Source organism: Passer montanus, unplaced genomic scaffold (genome assembly GCF_014805655.1).
Source record: "Passer montanus isolate IOZ18808 unplaced genomic scaffold, ASM1480565v1 scaffold27, whole genome shotgun sequence".
In the NCBI taxonomy this organism is placed as follows: domain Eukaryota; kingdom Metazoa; phylum Chordata; class Aves; order Passeriformes; family Passeridae; genus Passer; species Passer montanus.
Genome location: NW_024367372.1, coordinates 1,920,072 through 1,931,579, shown reverse-complemented (window position 1 = coordinate 1,931,579; position 11,508 = coordinate 1,920,072). Strand labels below are relative to the sequence as shown.

General features: G+C 51.5%; 1 protein-coding gene across 1 annotated transcript; it reads right to left on the bottom strand.

The window, feature by feature from the left end:
- Positions 1–1,882: 1,882 nt before the first annotated feature.
- BMP4 (bone morphogenetic protein 4) lies at positions 1,883–4,917 on the bottom strand. Its single transcript, XM_039712851.1, has 3 exons — positions 4,769–4,917; positions 3,874–4,250; positions 1,883–2,914 (listed from the first exon to the last, which is right to left on the bottom strand). The coding sequence occupies exons 2-3, from the start codon at positions 4,241–4,243 to the stop codon at positions 2,073–2,075; spliced, it is 1,212 nt and encodes a 403-aa protein (XP_039568785.1). The 5' UTR covers positions 4,244–4,250; positions 4,769–4,917; the 3' UTR covers positions 1,883–2,072.
- Between the last annotated feature and the right edge of the window lie 6,591 nt (positions 4,918–11,508).

Genomic DNA, 11,508 nt, shown 5'->3' with positions numbered 1-11,508 from the left:
CACCCCATGTAGGATCTCAGCAGCCCAGGCAAAGGAAAATCTCCCAAAGGCCTCAGGACAAGAGCACCTAGAGAAAAGCAAGTGCCTGTGCCTCCACAGGGTCAAAGCTTTGATTTCATCATTGAAACGCAATGCAAAAAGAAGCACCAAAATAAACAGCTCCATAAAGCAGCAGGAACGCAGCAAAGCAGGAGGCTCCTCCAGCAGAATGACCTAAATCCAAGAGGCATTTGTGCAGATGCTGCTCAGCTCCACAACACCCTCCCAGCCTCCGGGACAGCCCGGGATGCACCGACCAACAGGGAAGCCAACCTGGGAGAAGCCTCTTTCTTTCTAGTAAAGTCACAGTGATTTTAATTTTTATTTTTTTTTCCAATGTACCCTCCCACAGTGGCTGCCCCTCATCCAGGGCTGCCTGGGGGCCCGGAGACCCCTTTTCCCACCCGACCCCGCAGCAGCCGGGGTTATCGAGGGAGATGTGTGTAATTGCCCTGTCAGGCAGCTGAAAGGCGCTCGCCTTTAGCTGATGCCACTTCAAAATGAAATTCTTTCTTTGGCATGGCTATGTCTGATATGCAGGCATCAAAGGGGAGGCAGCAGGTCGCCGATGCCCCAGGCCACACATTTCCCTTCTAAAGGCAGGAATGAGAGTGTCAGCTCGGGGCCGAGGGGGCCCCGGAGACCCAACACCCATCGCTCCTCCGTGGGGTGCTGGGAGCCTGGGAGGACCCCCCAGCACCCGGAGAGTCCCGAGGGATCCCCGGCAGCAGATGGGACCCCTGAACACCGCTGGGATGGAGGGCTGGGAAAGCCTCCGTGGCACAGAGGAGGTCGAGGGCTGGGGAATTTTTCTTTCCAAGAGAACCACAGGGCCACGCTCTCCTCCCCCCCGCGGCTCCCATCTCCTCTCTCCACCTGCACTCTTCAGGGAGCCAAAGCTTTTGGCAAGCTTTCCGCTCCAGTTTTTATTGGTTTCAACTAAGCTGCCCTCTCGGAGGGTTGGAAAGCTTCAATCATTAAAGGAAAAGAAGAAAAAATAAAAAAGGAAGGAAAAGAAAGCATAGTGCACCCTTCACCCTGCTGTCCCTTCCCCATTCCCACACCACCCACCCCAGGCACAGCTCCCTATTTCAGCTCCCTATTTTCCAAGCCAAACACAGCCCCTCCAATGCATTTGAGGCAGGGTTTTCAAGGCCCTGGACACCTCCAACTGTACCTGCTCGGCTCCAATCACCTTCCTGCTTGGAAGCAATTTAGAAAGGACACAGCACAGGTAGCTATTAGCCAACACATATTTAACTGCTCCAGATATCTTTTTTTTTTTCTTCTTTTTTTTTTGGCATTGTAATGGAGTGATTTGATCTTCAAAGGACCTGTGGAAACCTTTGAAGCTTCCCAATCTCCAGTGGGGAGGGGAGGAAGGGGGGGAAATGTTAATAGTTTTAAAACCTGGGGAATCCTGAAGTCAGAGAAAGGGTATAAAACCCAGCAGGTTTAGCATAAAGCCCTCAGGTAAACCTTCACCTTCTTTTCAAATGCATTTTTGGTGGGTTGCTTTGGAAAGGCTTGGGCCAGGTTAGCAAGGTCGGCTCTATTCCCAGCGGCTCTTAAATCTCCAGGGACCCTCATCTCCCACGTGGCACAGCCCCAGCACCAGGAGATCCGCGGTACCTCGGCGAGAAATAGAAAAACTAAAATTTGCAAAGCCTTCAAGTGAAAAGAGGGTGGTGGGGGAAGGAGTGGAGAAGGAGAAGGGGGTAAGAAGATAAGGAGACAAAACAAACTCCCGGCTGCACTCCCAGCCAGCACAGCCTCAGCAGCACCCTGAGAGGCGAGACACAAAATGCATTTACCTTTAAAATAATGACTCATTTTATTTTTTTCTTTTAATATGTAGTTATAAATATATTTTGTCAAAATATATGATCATTATTGTCAAAAACATTTGCACATAAAGTCATAAATAAGGTCAAGGTGAACGTTTAGTTTAGAGAAGAGTCCAGCTATAGCAAGCAGTTCTGGGGTGGGACGGGAGGGAGAGAGAAGGGGAGGAGAGGGCGGCGGGGAAGGGATCAGCGGCACCCGCACCCCTCCACCACCATCTCCTGGTAGTTTTTCAGGACCACCTTGTCATACTCATCCAGGTAGAGCATGGAGATGGCGCTGAGCTCCGTGGGCACGCAGCAGGCCTTGGGAATGCTGGAGTTCACGGAGTTCACCAGCGTCTGCACGATGGCGTGGTTTGTGGAGTTGAGGTGGTCGGCCAGGGGGAAGGGGCAGTCCCCGTGGCAGTAAAACGCCTGGTAGCCCGGCGGTGCCACGATCCAGTCGTTCCAGCCCACGTCGCTGAAATCCACATAGAGGGCATGGCGGCGGCAGTTTTTTTTGTTCTTGCGGGAACGCTGGTGCTTGGGGCTCCGGCGGGCTCTGCGGGTCAGAGCGTGGCCTCGCCCGTCGTGCCCAAAAGTGACCAGGAGCGGCCTGAGCTGCGCCCAGTCCCCACGCCCTTGAGGTAAAGATCGGCTAATCCTGACGTGTTTGCCCTGATGAGTCTGTGCGTGGTGGAGGTGGGTGACCTCGATCACCAGCCCGTGGTTCGGCTGCTTGTCCTTGGTCCACCGGATCACGGCCGGGCTCACATCAAAGCTCTCCCAGCGCGTCACGTTGTGGTGCACCAGCCGCGTGTCCAGCAGGCGCGTAATGGCCTGGGCGCGCTCCGACAGCGGCTTCATCACTTCGTAAATGTTTATCCGGTGGAAGCCCCTCTCCCACGCCGCGCTCGGCTCCTCCACCTGCTCCCGGTACAGCCGCAGCTCCGCCGAGGAGATCACCTCGTTTTCCGGCACGCTGCTGAGGTTGAAGACGAAGCGGATCCGGGGCGCCTCGCTGGGACCCGGGACGCTCTCCAGGTGCTCTGCGGGAGAGCAGGGAGGGGGGGAAGAGGTAAGACAAGCAAACAAGAGCACGTCAGCCTCGGGGCACACGGCCCCGGCACAGCCACGGCTCGCACCCACGCTTCACCTGCCCGGCAGCCTCGGCTCCTCTCCGCTCCCCCACGCATCCCTGCCGGCCGCACCGGGAGCGGCTCCTGCCCCGGCACCGCTGGCTCACCCGCGCCGCCAGCACTCCACCCCTTCCCATCTCGCCTCCCCCGTTCAGGGAGGCTTTTTCCCTTCAGCTTTTCCTCCCCCGGTCTCTCCAAAATCATCTCCCCGGCGAGATGCGGCGCCACGGAGCACAGAGGTGCCTTGTTACGGGGGGCAGGGGGAGAAAGAGAGGCAAATTCCAACGCAGTAATGATGCGGCTGGATTAATAATTCAGATTTACTTTGGAAAAGAAACATCCGCTAGGAAACATTTGGATCAGATTACAAGGGTCTATTGAATAAACCTTATAAACACACAGCTGTAAGTATTAAATTCGAGTCGGGGTTTGGGGGGATTTTTTTTCTTTTTTCTTTTTTTTTTTCTTAAGAGTAAAAGCAGGCAGCAATTGCTTTGATAGTTCAAAAGAAACACTCCAGGGGCGAGATCCCGCCCTCGCTTTACTCCCGCATCCGATCCAGAGCCATTAAATCCACGCGAGCCCAGGCAGTGACCCCGAGGCAGAGGCAGCGAAGGAAACTCGCTGTTGTCAACAGAAGCAAAAGCACTTCAAAATATGGTCAAGCTCGGGTTAAGCACAGGATGCTGGAAAAAACAGCGAGCAGCACGCCTGTCACCCACACACGGCAGGCTGGGGTGGGGGGTGGTTTTCCTCCCATAAATTTAGGGCCGGGCACGTCCTGCTTCTAAAGGCATTTGTGAGCTTCCAAACGCAAGGAAATCCCGATCGCTACCGGGGCTGGGAATTTACCGTCTCCCATCACTGACCTTCATGGTGGAAACTCCTCACGGTGTTTGCCCGGCTGGTCGATCGCTCAGGGTACTGCAGGCTAATTTCCTGGAGGCTTTCCTCCTCTTCTCCGGACTGGAGTCGATAGAGATCCAGCATGTAACTAGGAATGACGGCTGACTTGCTGGGCTGAGGCCGCCTTCGGAGCCCAAACATCTGCAGCAGAGTTGTTTCGAAACCCCGCAAGAGTTCATGGCTTTGGGCAGAGCGGCGTCCGGATCCGGCTTGTCCCTGAAGCTCTGCCACTTTCTTCCTGCCGGTCTCAGGGATTAGGCTAGCATGGTTAGTACCTCCTAGAAGGACTTGGCATAGTAGGATGACCATCAGCATTCGGTTACCAGGAATCATGGTGTCTCTGGGGTGTAAAAAATACGATAACAAACAAGAAGGAAAGTCAGGATGAGAAGCGAAACCCCCCTCCTCTTCCGAATAAACTTAAAAATAATAATAATAGCAGTAATAATAGTAATAATAAATGGCAAAAGGACACGGCGAGCAGCCCCCATTCGAGCGGCAGCCGGCGCGCCCCGGCGGGCAGGGACGGGCCGCCGTGGCCGGGCTGTCCGCAGCCCCGCAGCCCCCTCGGGCAGGCGGGTTCCCGGCGCATCCCGGCCCCGCTGCCCCGCCGGGACGGGACGGGACGGGAGCGGGACCGGCGGCGGCGGAGCCCGGCGGGGAAGGACGGGGCGCGCGGCTCTGCCCACTCGGCAGCCGCCGGACCCCGGGAGGGGACACCGGGATGAGAACAACAAAAAGTTTTTCTTTAGGAAAAAACCCAAAAAAATTTTTAAAAATTAAAAAAGAAAAAAATAAAGCCTTGCGATGAAAACAAAAAGCGAGGAGCGAGGCGGAGAAGAAGAGGGCTGTACTCACTGACAGCAAGCAAGGCATATCAGCACAGTCCATGATTCTGGAGAGCCAGCCCGGACCCAGCGCGCCGAAAGCCCCGGGGCAGCGGCTGCCGAGCGCCTCCCGCGATCGCCGCCCGGCGCAGTGCGGCCGCCGCCGCCGCCGGCCCCGGTTTTCTGCCGGCCCCGCAGTCACGTGCGGGGCGGGCGCGGCGCCCCCGCGATCCCCGCGCCGCTCAGGTGCATCCCCGGGGACCCTCCCGCCCCGCCCTGCCCTGGCCCCGCACGGCCGGGGCGGGGTCCCCGGGGAGGTCGGGGCACGGCGGGGAGCGGGCTGGGGAGGGACATTCGGGACGGGAAACTCGGGAGACTCTGGTCGGCTGTCCCCCGACGAGAAGGGAGGGAGAGCTTGGCAACCAGAAGCTGCGCGGGTTTCTCCTGTGCTCCCACCACCCGCCAGCCCCGACGGTCCCCTCCCGGGGGTTGGCAGCTCGTAGCCACACCGGGGGTTATCCCCAGTGCCTGCCCTGGACTCCCTCTCCTCCTCCAGCTTTTCTCATCCTTCTCCCTGGCTGCCTGAATAGCCCTTTCCCCCTTCCCTCCAGGCGGGGTTCCGGACCCCACCGAGGTGTGCAGCAGGCGCCTTCCCAGCCCGCCCGGGCTGTGCACGGCCACAGAGAGCTACGGACAGGGATCTCCGGGAGGAAGGATGCTCCCTGCCCCGCAGTTCAACCCCAGAATTGCTCTGGGCCAGCTTTGGGCTGAGGATAAGAACCAGACTTCCCAAGGCTTGAGCCTGCTCCCAGGAGGGGATTTGGGGCAAACTGGTTTACCATTAGCACACATTAATTGGACTCAACACATTCAGGCACAGGGTGGTATTCTTGGGGCTGTCCTGTGCAGGGTCAGGATTTGGATTCGGTGATCCTTGTGGATCCCTTCCAGCTCAGGATATTCTGTGATTCTCTGACCTACTGGGGGTGATGTATGAACACAGTGTGGAGAAGGCAGCTCTGGGGAAAGACCCTCTGAAGGAAGTGTGACAGATGCACCATCCTTTGGACACACAGAGTGGACTGAGCAACCCCATGGCAAATCAAGCCAGCTCCACCAGGGCATTAAAATCTGTCCCTTTGCCCTGCTGGGGTATCCCTTTGTGTTGGGCAAACCATCACCCACAGTGAGAACACAGCTAATTTATGAGACCAAAAGATGTGGTCATGGAGTGGCCATGGGAACTCCTAAGCTCATCAATTAACCACAACCAAAAACCAGCTCAGAAATGATGACTGTGGCCACAAACCACGGGGCTGCTGTGCCTGAGTGCAGCAAAACCCACACCAGTGCCTTGGTGTCCTCCCAGCACTGCCCCAGAGCTCACACACCATCACAGATGCCTTCTTTTCATATTTCACTTTTTTTTTTTAGCTCAGACCTGACCCATGCATTAGAAAAGCCCGGGGATGTCACCGAAAGGACACGCACAGATAAAAGGCAGTGCTGACACTGTAATATCTCTGAGTTATTCCTATACCACTCCGAGTTTAAAAGAAACATCTGTTAGCAAGGTATTTGGACTATGAATCCATCAAAATTTGTGAAATATTGCTATCACCATTTCAAATGTATCACACTGTGTGTTATTCTTAACAAGGAAAAACAATTTTGGGAGTAGCTGCTGTGCAACTTTTTTTAAGTTAAATAACATTTTCATTGAAAATACTCCAGTCTATAAACAAAGTTTACATGAGGGCCTGTATAGTGCTGTTCCTAAAGCACACCTCTGGACTGGGAAAAGCAACCAGCTCCCTCTTTGTGGGGTACGTTCCTCTCTTTGTCTGAAGACCTCACTTGGGTTTTGTAAGGATCAGAGAGTGGCCGCGCTGGAAATGTTTGTCCCAGAGGAATTCCGTCTCATGGCATCCAGCGCCCGCTCTCCTAAGCCATCCTGCTAAGCTGAGATCCCAAAAATTGCTTATGTAACACTGGTTAACCGTGCCCCTGTGCGAGGAGGTGGCCAGCTGGGGCCAGAGAGCCAGGGCAGAGCAGTGTGGTTTGGGGTCTCGTAGGAGGCAAGAGCGTATTTGAGTAGCTCCCTGGTTACTAAGAAGTGTTAGTCATGGGGAAAGCTGTAGTATTTATTCCGTAAAATGTAAATACATAACCCAAACCACAAAGGAATAACCATGGATGGAAATAGTGTAGCGTTTACTGAAGGAGCTGGGCTGCCTTTCTACAGAAGCTGTATTTCCTTGGCCCCATAGAGCGTAATTCACCTTGAACGGAGCTTCTGCTCCAGCCCGTGGAGTTACACATCGGCTGAACTCGGGCCAGGCACACTAAACAACCCAGTGTGTTATATATTCCAACCAAAAAAGCGATGCCAAAACGGAGCTAAAAATACAAATGTGGAAGGTTTGAAAAGCAAACACTGCTTAATTCAGCGGTGGATGCAACATTAAAGATCCAGCACATCAAAACCAGAGAATGTTGTGTCTGCACTCAACGCAAGGCTTAGCTCCCCTGATCACACCTCACGTGGGTGATGGGGGATCCATGGTGGTCTTGCCTGTGACCTATTCCCAGTCTAAGGGATCTGCTGCCAGGTTTTTTCCTCTCTGTCTTCTGTGAAAAACCTTATGGGAGTCTCTGCACCTGGGTGGCAAAACCATTGGTCTCCTCTGGAAGCAAAGCACCGGGGCGCTGGGGACGTCACCTGCGAAGGCTGGCCAGACCAAGGGGTGATCCATCACGTGCAGACCTTGGCTGTGACTGCTGGTGGCAGTGAGCAGCCCAGGAGCTGGCAGGTGTCCTGGAACCCCAGAGGCCAGCTCTGCTCGCAGGGGTCAGCAGCTGAGGGGCAATTATTTGCTCAGTTTTGTTTCAACCCGATAATTGTGGGTTTGCCCAGACACGTTTGTGATAAAATCCCAGCCACTCACGTCTGACCCATTTCCAGGTTTTGTGTGCTCAGGACCTACCAGCAAGCACTGCAGGTCGATGTTCAGCACCTCTAGAAATTAGGCCAGCTCTGTTTACAAGGGAAACTTCTCCTCTAATGGCAGCATTTCAGGAGATGCCTCTGGACTCAGACCTTCCCAAACCAGTTCTTGGATCCTGTGTTATTTTTAGAGCAGCTGCACCTTTTTGGGCTCTAAAGTCTGCAAACAACCCGCCTTGGGAAAAACAAAAAAGAAAGGGGGAAAAAAAAAAAGAAAAAAGCAACAACAACAACAACAAAAATAACTTGCCTCACCAGATTTGTGCTTGAACAGAAACAAGCTTAAACCATAAATAAATAAATAAATGCCTATGTAAGAGACATTTTAATGACATGAGCTACAGGAGGAGATGCCCATAAGTGTGCTAAGATCAATTCCTTCCTACCCTTCCCTTTCAACTGCCTAAGCTTGTCAATTAAAACAAAGGGAACTGAGCAAACAACACTAAGGGATTACGTTTTCCAAAGTAGCTCTTCACTAAAGAGCTGACCGGTAAAAACAAGTGCAGCTGCTTGAACGACGAAAGGAACATTTTTTACAACCACTCTGAGATTTTCATGATTTCTCTGAGTGCTTCAGAGCTGGCCTGTTCTACCAGAATATTCTACCTCCTCCTGAATAAATAAATTCATACTTCTCCTAAAACACAGAACTGGGCCCAACTTGGACTTTATTTCTGCTTTACATTAAAAAGTCTCTGCTGAGGTGTCAGGACCACGTCTAGAACCACTCCTGAGCTAAGAGGAGAATCAGGTTCAGCACTGCTCTTTTATTTCAAACAGGTTTTTGGTTTTTTGGTTTTGTTTTTTTTTTTTACAAATCCCTACAAAAACATTGTGTGGGAACATTAAAATAATGCAGTTCTAAAAAGGCAGTCTTCGGTAATCAGACACAAGGCAGTCGAAACAGTAGGATTGTCTGCTCTCTTCTATTTTTAAGTCTTGAAGGATGATTTTTATTGTTTTGAGAATGCTATTAAAAGGTTGGCTGTCCCACGCAGGGTGAATCTTAAGTTGCTGTTACTTGACTCATTCCCTTTGTCACTTTTCAGAGATGCCCAAGAGTGAGCAAGGCTGGAAAAGTTACCCCTTGCTTTTCATACTCTCTGCCTTCTGCCGTGAGAGTGTGAGGTCTCTGCTGCTAAATATTGTTCATTTAGAGATGCTGGGCCTCAAAAGCCAGAGATCTGGGTCCTTTGGGCTGGACAGCAGGAAGAATTTCTTCACAGAAAGTGTGGTTAGGCATTGGAATGGGCTGCCCAGAAGGGGGAATGAAATCAGCATCCCTGGAGGTGTTCAGAAAACAGCTCAGTGCTCTGGTCTGCTTGGGAAGATGGTGAATGGCCAAAGGTTGGACCCAACGACCTTGGAGGTTTTTTCCAACCTTAATGTTTCTATGATTCCATGATTAGGGAAGTGCTTCAGCAACACAACTCATAAAATAAAGGGAGAGCCATTTTAATGGCCTGTTGTTAAAATTCCCCTGAGCTGTGTTAGAAACACATCTGTTGTAAAATCATCTCCACATCAATGGATTTCCTCAAGGGATGTGACAAGAAGAACATGCACTGATCTCATCCAACTTTTGGAAAGAATAGCTGTCTTTAGCCCACATTTGCTTCTGCACTTTGTTGCTCCCCACTCCATCAAAGCCTCATCCCTGAGAAGCAAGGAGGACCTCCAGAAGATGAAGAACTCATTCCTCCTGCTCTGCAGTTGTGGCTGGTATGGACAAAGACCATCATTCCCCTAATGAGCACTGTCCAACCACGTGGCTACTTGAGATAAGCAGATTCCTTTTGGATCTGATGAAGGCTTTTGGAGAGAAGCACAGGCTGGCAGCTCCCTGACCTTACAAACCACTCCATGTGTCTCTAGCTCTGAGATATGGCTTTGTCTGAGTTCTGCTGTTACTGATATTTCACTGTCCCTTGCTGCCATAATCTGCAATTCCACACAACCACGTAGCACCTCCGGGTGCCGACATTTGTCTTTGTCCTTCAATTGCAGCTTGAGATCTGCTGCCAGCAGAAGCTTTAATGATCTCAATCACTACTACAAGGTGTAAATAAGCAGAGCAGGATAACTGCTGCAGAAATAATTCACATGAGCTCTATTGGATTTTTAGCAATAGCAAAGGACTTTACTGGTAAGTGCTATAGCAAGTTCTGGAAATGTCAGCACATGAATGAATTTTGAGTTCATTAATGTGAACATCCTCACCTGAAAGCAGAGAGGGACGATCCTGCCCAGGAGCCCTTCTTGGGAAACATGGGTATGCCCTGTGGCCTCCATCTCCAACAATAACAAACTGGTGGGGCTCGTTTGTACCAGTTGCCTGGTGACAAGGTTCATACTCACAATTAATCATCATTCTTAGAAAGTGCTCACTGAATAAACTTACACAGGGTGTGTGTGAGCAGAGCACGAGCTCCCACAGACACGTGACACTGAAAAGATGGTTTCTGGTGGAAGGGCTCCTGCTCATTCTGTCAGAGAATATCCTGAGTTGGAAGGGACTCACAAGGATCAGAGTCCAACTCCTGGCCCTGCACAGACACCCCAACAATCCCACCCTGTGCCTGAGAGCATTGTCAAACCCTCCTGGAGCTCTGACAACCTCGGGGCTGTGCCCATTCCCTTGGGAGCCTGGGCAGTGCCAGCACCCTCTGAGTGAAGAACCTTTCCCTGATATCCAACCTAAACCTGACACAGCTGCAGTCCTTCCTGACAAACATTTCAGCAGGACCTACTCCAGCCTAGCATGGCAAGGCTCTCTGTTCTGTTATTGATCAAGCAAGGTAAGGTGAGGTCGCCCCCCGGCCTGGGCCCACGGCCCCTGTGAGTGACGTGTTAGATGGGTTTATTTTCAATTAGGGACATTCTTACTTACTGTTACCTGCTCTGCTTCTTGGTGGGGCAGCAAAAAGACCATTTGTAAGCAGAATCAAAGCCCACTTTCTCTCCCAAACAGCCACGACCAAAAAATACTTGAGTGGGGGCACAGTTTGTGTCAACAGCAGTGAAACCTGATTTCATTTTTGGCTCTGTTCTGCATAACCAAGTATCTATTTTCCTCTTTCCTGCTTCCATCATGTACAGACACTGACTCAGCAGCCCAAAGGATGCCTTTAGCAACCTGGGAATTTCCAAGGCCATAGATTTGGTGCAGAGCTGCAAGTACTGGGATGCCTAAAGGAAGGTTGTCCTAGTGATGAAGGACCTGATTTGGACTTCAGAAGGTCTAGGTTCAGCTTTGTACTTCTGTGGCAGTGATTGAATCATCAGGAACCTACTTTATCCAAGCGGTTAAGAGTATATTAAACAGAGTAATTAGAAAAAGTGGGGAAAGGAGGCAATTAGAATCAAAAGCAGGTCAGAGCCTCCTTTCTGGAAAAACAGGAGCAGTTTGTACCATTGTCAGAAATAAATAAACAAATAAATATTACTTCTGAACAGGTCCTAGAATTTCAACCCAACAAACAAAAGTCTTTCAAATCCTTTCAGTGGGACTACAAGCCCTGGGAAAATACTGGAGGAATAACAGGACATGGAGACTCTGTATGATCTCTGATTTACAGCACGTGAAACAAAAGTGGTGCTGCCCTGTCCAACACTGGAGAGACACCTGGTGATTCACCTGTCACCCATGGCAGAAGAAGAGGAGGAAGAAGAAGAAGGATGAGAAGAAAAAGAAGAAGGAGGAGAAGAATAGGAGGAAGAAGGGAAGAAGAAGCAAAACTGACTATGCCTGGAAATGAGAG

Excerpts from the sequence above, each read along its gene's own strand:
- BMP4 (XM_039712851.1), bottom strand. The coding sequence starts at position 4,243 with ATGATTCCTGGTAACCGAATGCTGATGGTCATCCTACTATGCCAAGTC. Across the intron at positions 2,915-3,873 it reads GAGGAGTTTCCACCATGAAG|AGCACCTGGAGAGCGTCCCG; the intron begins GTCAGTGATGGG and ends GCTCTCCCGCAG.